This window comes from Nicotiana tomentosiformis, chromosome 3 (genome assembly GCF_000390325.3).
Source record: "Nicotiana tomentosiformis chromosome 3, ASM39032v3, whole genome shotgun sequence".
In the NCBI taxonomy this organism is placed as follows: Eukaryota; Viridiplantae; Streptophyta; class Magnoliopsida; order Solanales; family Solanaceae; genus Nicotiana; species Nicotiana tomentosiformis.
In genome coordinates, this window is record NC_090814.1 from 14,217,606 (window position 1) to 14,225,721 (window position 8,116).

General features: G+C 34.9%; 1 protein-coding gene across 2 annotated transcripts; it reads right to left on the reverse strand.

Annotated features, from left to right (window-relative positions):
- Positions 1-220: 220 nt before the first annotated feature.
- On the reverse strand, positions 221-6,871 carry LOC104092792 (target of rapamycin complex subunit LST8-1). Of its 2 annotated transcripts, none has more exons than XM_009598459.4 (11): positions 6,701-6,871; positions 6,471-6,596; positions 5,508-5,609; positions 5,247-5,359; positions 5,085-5,154; positions 3,117-3,194; positions 2,658-2,774; positions 2,164-2,258; positions 1,924-2,003; positions 1,745-1,804; positions 221-793 (listed from the first exon to the last, which is right to left on the reverse strand). In XM_009598459.4, exons 2-11 carry the CDS (start codon positions 6,579-6,581, stop codon positions 669-671), a joined length of 951 nt encoding a protein of 316 aa, XP_009596754.1. In that variant the 5' UTR covers positions 6,582-6,596; positions 6,701-6,871; the 3' UTR covers positions 221-668. The 2 variants fall into 2 exon arrangements, with proteins under 2 accessions (XP_009596754.1, XP_018625181.1); XM_018769665.3 differs by having other exon boundaries at positions 6,471-6,592; positions 6,701-6,839.
- Between the last annotated feature and the right edge of the window lie 1,245 nt (positions 6,872-8,116).

Genomic DNA, 8,116 nt, shown 5'->3' on the forward strand with positions numbered 1-8,116 from the left:
AAACTCCAAACTTGAAACACTATTTGTATTATTCAAACTCCAAACTTGAACCACCGAATGGTGTGGTAGAATGTTTAAAATTTTCTTCACCTAAGAGCTTCAATGAGGGAGTGCTTTACCATCTTTGTGAGTCTAAATTAGTCTAATCAATGAGGTTCAGATATTAATAAATGATTAAACTGAGAAAAGAAAAAAAAAATCGAACATCAAGAATTCAAGATCAGGTAACAAGGATCATTTATGCTAAAAGTCACACAAAAACTCAGTGTTCTATCATGATTCTATTAAAAACAAAAATTTATGACCTAAGAGCTCACTTATGTACACCATGGATAAGCATATAATGTCAAGGGATGCCATGAAACCATGGAAGCAAACTAACGGAAGAATGCAACTTAGCAAACTAACTGAATATCCTGTAGAAGACGACGTTAAACGTCCAAATTTTCATGTATAATTTTTCCCGATCTTAAATCCAGCTGGCGCATGATTTTAAATTCAGTAAATAATTGGCCGGACCCACCTTTCTCCACTTAAACACCAGGTTTCTTGTATGCGGCAGGGGTTGAATGTGTGACCTGCACCAAACCCACACCGCGCTCTGCATCCCTTACAACTTAACTAAAGCCCTGGGGTCATCTATAAGACGAACACTGCATGCTCCAAGTTCAGCTAGAAGGTTCAGGCCCGTCATGTAGAGCACAACATACTGTTGCTTTATGATGCCCTTGGTACACTTTGATGTCTTTGCCAGTAGATGTGGACCATAATCTTGCTGTTGTATCAGAAGATGCTGCAAAGGGTAGTGTTTTGTATGATGTCAGAGCAAATTGAAAAGCCAAATACTTCAGAGACCAACTGCTAAAACTTAAATTTGAAATGGACAGCAGGAACCTAAAGCACCTAAGAAGCCTTTTGAGTTAGAATTTCTTTTGGCAATACAACATTGAAAAGCACAGAAGCCTATCTGTCTAATCTGAAACATAAACAGCAGATCTAAAGGTTCTAAATCATCAGATTCTCTAACTTCAGGTGTCATATATGAAATCCAACAACTCAGATCCATTCTCAAAGATAAACTATATTGGCAGACTATGCCAGCCAATACCATGTTTATTGTTTTCAAGCTTCAAACATTGAATCAGCCCCTAGTCCCCCACGCGATTCACCCGCCCACAGAAGGAAAGACAAAAAATCTTTGACCTGCTCCATAACTTTTATCTCCCTGAAAAGAAAACCTCATTTCTGTTCCTTCAATTGTGGAATGTTGATGAACAGCAAACTCTCCTCAACGCCTATTTTCTACCAACAGCAAAAACCAAAACCACAGCAGACCAACAAAAGTAACCAATACCTAAGAGTCCAGAAAATGACAGCCAAATGACACCGAAATAAACTAAAAAGGAAAGAGAAATGAAAAAAAGAAGTAAAATGGTTAAGAAAAAATAGAAGAACCAAGGAGGAGTCAGACAATCTGAGTAGGACTGCTTTCCTCCCTAATCTTTATCATTCTATAGTCAATTATTCCCTGTTCATAAAGATACAGAAAATCTCCTAATTTGCAACAAAAAAAAAAACGTTCATTTAGATCAACAGGATTCCATGTGTCAGCCAACCGACGCAATCCAAATGACAAAGACAGAATAAGTACTCAAATGCACCAAAAAATCTTGCTCAAGTTGAACTTCAGCCAGGCGGAAATATCAGAAATATTCTTACAGTTCACAACTAATTCAGTATGTACCTGTGATTAGAAAAGCACCATCAACAGAGAATACACAGTCCCAAACCCAGCGTTCATGTCCTGGTAAATACACCAAAATTTAATAAATATTACATGTGATGAAGAATTTGAAAGAAGCTGCCAGGAAACAGGAAAAGAGAAGTAACAAGATGTCTGGCAGTTATTTTGGTATTCAATACCTATTAGAGTTTTCTCCAAGGTAAAGCCATCCACATTCCAAATTTTGACAGTATGGTCAGAAGATGCAGTGGCCAAATACCTATAAATTACAATTTTGAAAGGAACTAAGAATTGTTAAAGCATGTTAAAATGGAAAGTATCCAAAGCAAAATAGTATTTACTGTGAAAAGTCAGCAACTAACAGATAAGAGACTAGAAACTTAGAAGAAAAACACAAGGAATTCATGAAAAACTCTCACCTGTGAGGTTCGCATAATTCAGGCGAAAGAAGACATTTGAGGATATAACCGTCATGAGCTTGTAACTTATGCAGAGGCTCAAAGTTGGTCATTGTCTGCACATTTATGTGAAGTCAGTTTTAGTAATATTCAGTCACGTCTGTAGCAAAATGCTTGCAGCAATCCGAATTCATGAGGATGTGGACACATGAGAAGGGACAAAAGATGTTTGACTTTGAGTTCAATCAGACTGAACGATCTAGTTCAATAGGAGACAAGACAGTTACAGACGGGAAGAGTTGATAAGACAGCTCAGTGAAAGGTTTTACATTTATTATATTCAAAAGATTAGAAACTAAAGAAAGTTAAAATATGCTTACTTGTGTTAAATTCTCTCTCTTTCCCTTATTCTTTTTTCTTTCTCCACCCCCTCCCCTTTTTTGGTGAAGGAGATTTGGGGTTCAGGGAAAAGATCACATGCACAGTTTAGAATTGTAGAATCGGCAATTGGTTACCTCGGTGCCACGTAATAAACGCCAAACATAACATGTTCCGCGATTGTTTGCAGCAACAATTAAGCTTCCATCCCACATTATAGTCAAAGATCGAACAGCTGTATCCACCTCCGGTACCTAAGTTTTCAAAGATACTGATAAATACCAACTTGTGTACTTCACATTAAACATGCACACGACAAGAGATAGTGACCACTAAAGGCCATCTATTATGCTCTATGTATTGCATTTCTTTTTGAATGAAATTGATCATCAAACACCAACAGATATATCTACATGATCAATTAATGGTTAGCAAGTTCACTATTTAAGTGAAACAGTTGCATCTCTAAAAAAGAGTTCCTTTCTTTTGTAATGGGAATGGTCTAGCTCTCGGAATTACCTTAATATTCACTCATGAATAACTCAATCCAAAGGACCACAAGATATATGAACTGCTAAAAACTATGTACTACATACCAACTCACAGCTACATGAATTTGCCCTCAAATCCCACACACGGATATTGCCATTTTGGTCTCCAGATATCAACTCAGTCTGTAAAACATACAGAAGAACAAGATCCATGAAATACAAGAAATGGAAAAGCTCAAGCAAATCACATTGAAAGTGTATTCTGGTGGGGCATACAGAAATAAATTGGAAATATTCAAGTCGAAAGATTACTTTATTTTATTATTTTTTTACTTTCATATAACAATTTAAAGTATTAGCTCTGCTGAAATAAAGAAGTGCCTGAAAAATATGAGGGTTAGAAAAATATATAGTCGTTCATGTTGTTCCTATTGAGGTTTCAAAGTATCTTCAAAGATTAGAGTATGAACATGGAGCAAGGTTATCCATGATTGTAGTGCCTAGATACAAACAAATATTTGGATCAATTTTCCAAGAGGATGATATAATATATGAAGATGTAATAGACATATTAACTATAGGATCAATGAAATGAAGGAGATTTACGGACCCAACAAAATGAAAAGCAAGTTCCATAGCACAAATGTGCAACAAACAATATTATATGGAAAGGGATGTTGGACATCTAATCCCTAACATATTTACAAGTGAATATCATAGAAATACTGTGAAAAATAAACAGCATAGATATGTTTACAAAGCCAAAAGCCAAAGGTATTAAGACGGATGTAAGGTGGTACATGCTTGAGCAAGATTAGAAATGAAATGATCATATCTGACAAAGGGCGCGAGACTGTGAGTAGCACACATAAAGGATTAGATAAGAGGTCCTTTTAGATGTTCAGTCATCTTCTATTCAAACCTCCATATGCACTGTTCTGTTGGCGTGCGAATATGATGAATGAAGGTAATAAAAGAGACGAGGTAAATACAAAACACATGAAGGAAAGTTGTCCTTAAGACCTTATATGCCTCGAATCACTGCAATTTAGCTATGGACTGAATACAATGGAAGAAAGCAATCATATAGGCAATAGCTAGTTGGGCTTAACGTTTTAGTAGTTGTTATTACGCTAACATTAGGCTCGATGTATATTATGAATCCATTATTCGGGTTAGAAACTTGTACGTCAGAAAATCCGAATAGGTGATACCAACTAGAAGATTAGTGCTTACTAGAGGACTCTTAGTGTGCGAGAGATATGACCATTAGAGTATATTACAGAACCCCTAGCATTAGATAATCCTTAAGTACCGCGTATTGAAATATTATGGATCCAAACAGAGCGTTTATGATATTGAGGAATTCACACAACCAACCCCAACTAGTTTGGGATTGAGGCATAGTAGTAATTGTTGTAGAAACTTGTATGTCAGTATATATGGATAAGGGTAAATTTCAGAAACAGCTAGTTCTAGAGAACTCTAATTTGTCATAAAAGATAAATTAGTTACTATTGGATTGAACTGGAACATAATAGAGCAGAATGAATATTGACAATTCACATAGCAGACCCAACAATTTTCAGATTAAAATGTAGTTGATTGATTGTTTGACAAAGATTTCTAAGAACTACACAGTATAATCAAAATTAGACATACCCAAAATATAAACACTTCTTGAAACATAACTAGAGGTAATCAACAGAAGCATGGCAAAAAGTCTTGTTACATACTAAAGATGAAGATGAAGTAGTAGCAAAAATGTAAAATAAAATCACTATTTGTGACAATGTTATGTCTATTTTCTTTAGCGCATCCTCCATCTTTTCTGATGCAACCCAATATGAATAGCTCATTCAAACTATTTCCTTATTCAACCAAAAACTCAAAGATTTGATATGGAGACCTATTCGATGAATAAAGCCAGAGAATTTTGCTAAGAAGAAACAAACAGGACAAAAGCTGACTAAAAACACTGCTCTTTTTGTGAGGTTCTCAGAGTTCGACATTCAGTCAAAAAGTTAAATACATACTGTGCTTAACACAATTCAGAGATCACAGTATAACAACCTGATTAGGGTGCAAAACTACAGTGTTCACAGCTGCCCGACTTTCATATTCCCTCTGACAACCTGGTGCCCTATTCATTCATCAGATTCAAAGATACGTCGACTTAAAGGAAGATGAGAAGTTGGAAAGATCAGAAGACATCTGACTTGATATCTACAATACCTCAGATCCCAAATCTTTACGGTGCCATCTTCAGATCCAGAATACATCCAATTTCCATCACATTGAAATCCTACCGCCATCACATTGTTAGTGTGTGAATCAAAGCTCTTCAGCTGCCAAAAAGTATGACAAATATCTTTTAAACAACTCAAATGGATACAAACTAGATATATCAAAGGGAGAGCAGAGCAAAGCACCAGGTAACAGAAAAAGGGAACTAAAACAAACATTTACATAAAGAAGGAAAATCTAAAGACCTACCGGCTGAGGACTGTTAGAATTGATGTCAAATAATCGAATGTGAGGATTTCCAGCAGCAGCAAGGAAGCGTTTATCCGGAGTAATTTCGAGACGATTCACTTGCTGTATACAGTTCAAGAAAGGGAAATGAAGTAAAGGTAGATGTGTCACATAACTGCCCCAATAAAATAAGTTGATCCAAAATGGATATATTTATTCCATACATTTTGACAGTCTATCACACCTTCCCTGCCAATATAGTTTGTTCGGACAGATGAACAGGATCTCAACTACTTGATGAAAAATGAGTCAAATACTTAACAAAACGCAGACAACAATGCCACTCAAAAGTGCCCCATGGGGTTTGATCGACTGGTAAGAGCGCAACTCGTGATGTGCGGGTTAGGCGCATGTCACAGTCGCGAACAAAAGCCTGGTATTTAAGTGGAGACAGGTAGAGGGGCGGGCCCATTATCTGCTGAGTTTCGAATCGTGCATCAACGGCCCTCAGGCTCGGTTATTAAAAAGAAAAAAAAAGGTAATGCGACGCAAAAGTGAAGCTTGAGTCTATTTCCAATTTGCAGGCTTGGCATCAGATTTATCCCGTGATGACATAAGTCACATATATGTGTTGAAACTGATTTTACAATAAACAAATAAGTCACATATGCAAGAATGCAGTTAGGCAGAAACACTGCATATAAAAGCTCGTTCATTAGTAATTTCATTCTCCCATTGAAAGGCGGAGGTTCTAATCTCAGCATTATGCCATCTACTGTAGCCGTACAACAGTCCTAATGCTACTATTTTAACAAAAGCTCTTAATACATTATACATACATATCTCAAATCTAACAAGTATCAACTTGACCAATCATAAGCTGAACAGCAAATAATTTACAGCGAAAAATATATTCATTAAAAATAATTGTTTTACAGCGAAAAGATCTAAATACAAACAAATGGAATAAAGAATTGAACTTACAGATTCAGGGTATTGGATAGTGCGATAGCAGCGGGCACTTTTGGCCTCCCAAAACTTTATAGTATGATCATAGCTAGCCGTTGCTAGCACCACCGATGGTTGTTGACTCATCTTTATTCCTCCTTCCTACCCAAATTCACACACACAAACAAAAAAATAATAAGAAGAAATTGGTCAAAAAAAATTGGCCTTTTATTTATTTATTTATTTTGGTTAGATATTAATTGTACCTGAAAAGGTTGGGATCAAATTAGATCATTGATTGATATACAGGATTAGGTTTTTACAGGGGTTTTGTAATAAATACAGACAGAATAAGGAACCATGGTAGGGATGAGAAAAACATTTTTTTTCTACGAAATGCTTCAGTAGTAAATATTCGATCGGCGAAATGCGTAGGTATTTTATTTTTCTTTTTGACGAAATTCGTAGGAATATATATATAATGCTTTTGGTCCCTTTACTAAGTGGTACTTTAGTACCTTACATAGACTTTACTTACACTTCAGTCCCTATTGCTTTGAGGATAAATAAAAAATGGTTCCATTTTAAGGCCCAGTTTGTCCATAAAAAAGAAATTCTTTTTTTTCAAAAATGTGTTTGTCCATACAATTTCGAAAATAAGTTTTTCAAAAAGAACACTTTTTCAAAAAATTTAGAAAAACTTTTTTTCTCACTCACAAAACTGCAACATATTTTCAAGTAAAATACATGTCCAAACATAATTTCAAATTCCAAATGCCATTTTTCAACTTAATTTCACATACTATTTTTTTCAAAAATTATAATTTTTATGGTCAAAACGACTACTAAGTTTTAAGTACAGTGAAATAAAAATCAGGTGAAACTTTCTCTAATCTTCCAATGTGAGTTTTTGAGACCGAAATTAATGTGTAACAATAGCTTTGAATTAAATGATAACGTCATATGATATTTGGGTGCGTTATGGGGTAATTCTTTTTTCTTACATATTTTGTATCGTAAAATACTTCTTGGTATTAAATTCAATTAGCAAAATATTGCAATTTTGCGTTATGAAATGATTAAAGATGAGAGTAGGGTGGTAACAGGGCGGGTTGAAAATAGATAATGCAAAAATGGATAAATTACCGACCTGACCCATATTTAATACGAATAGAAAACAAGTTAACCGGTGGATAATATGGATATTCGTATTATACATGGTTTCTTAAATATGATCATTTTTGGGAGAATTCATATTCTCTCAAACACGAGGAACCTCCAATTTGAATCTTTGCAAATGTAAAAGTTAAACTCATTGGTTATCCATTTTTTAAATGGGTTATAGGGTTCTTATCCATATTTGACCATTTTTAAAAAGTTCATTATCCAACTCATATTTCAATGAATATTATAGATGGATAACTAATTTTTTTTTTTTATTAATTTTGTCACTACTGGATGAGAAAGTTCAATTGTGATAGTAATGGACCTTTTTTTGTTTATGACCTTTCAAGGGTCTCTACATTTTTTTGTAAAAAGGGTGTGATACATTTTAAAAAGGAATATTAGTAAAAGATAGATTCTAATTGCTAGAAATCTTCTAAAACTTGGTAAGAAGAGAATCATCAAGTTTGAAACAAGACAAGGATTGACAAAAACTTGCATCCACCCAACGTTTACAT

Excerpts from the sequence above, each read along its gene's own strand:
- LOC104092792 (XM_009598459.4), bottom strand. The coding sequence starts at position 6,581 with ATGAGTCAACAACCATCGGTGGTGCTAGCAACGGCTAGCTATGATCAT. Across the intron at positions 3,195-5,084 it reads TAGTTTTGCACCCTAATCAG|ACTGAGTTGATATCTGGAGA; the intron begins GTTGTTATACTG and ends TATGTTTTACAG. Across the intron at positions 794-1,744 it reads TGGTGCTTTTCTAATCACAG|CATCTTCTGATACAACAGCA; the intron begins GTACATACTGAA and ends TACCCTTTGCAG.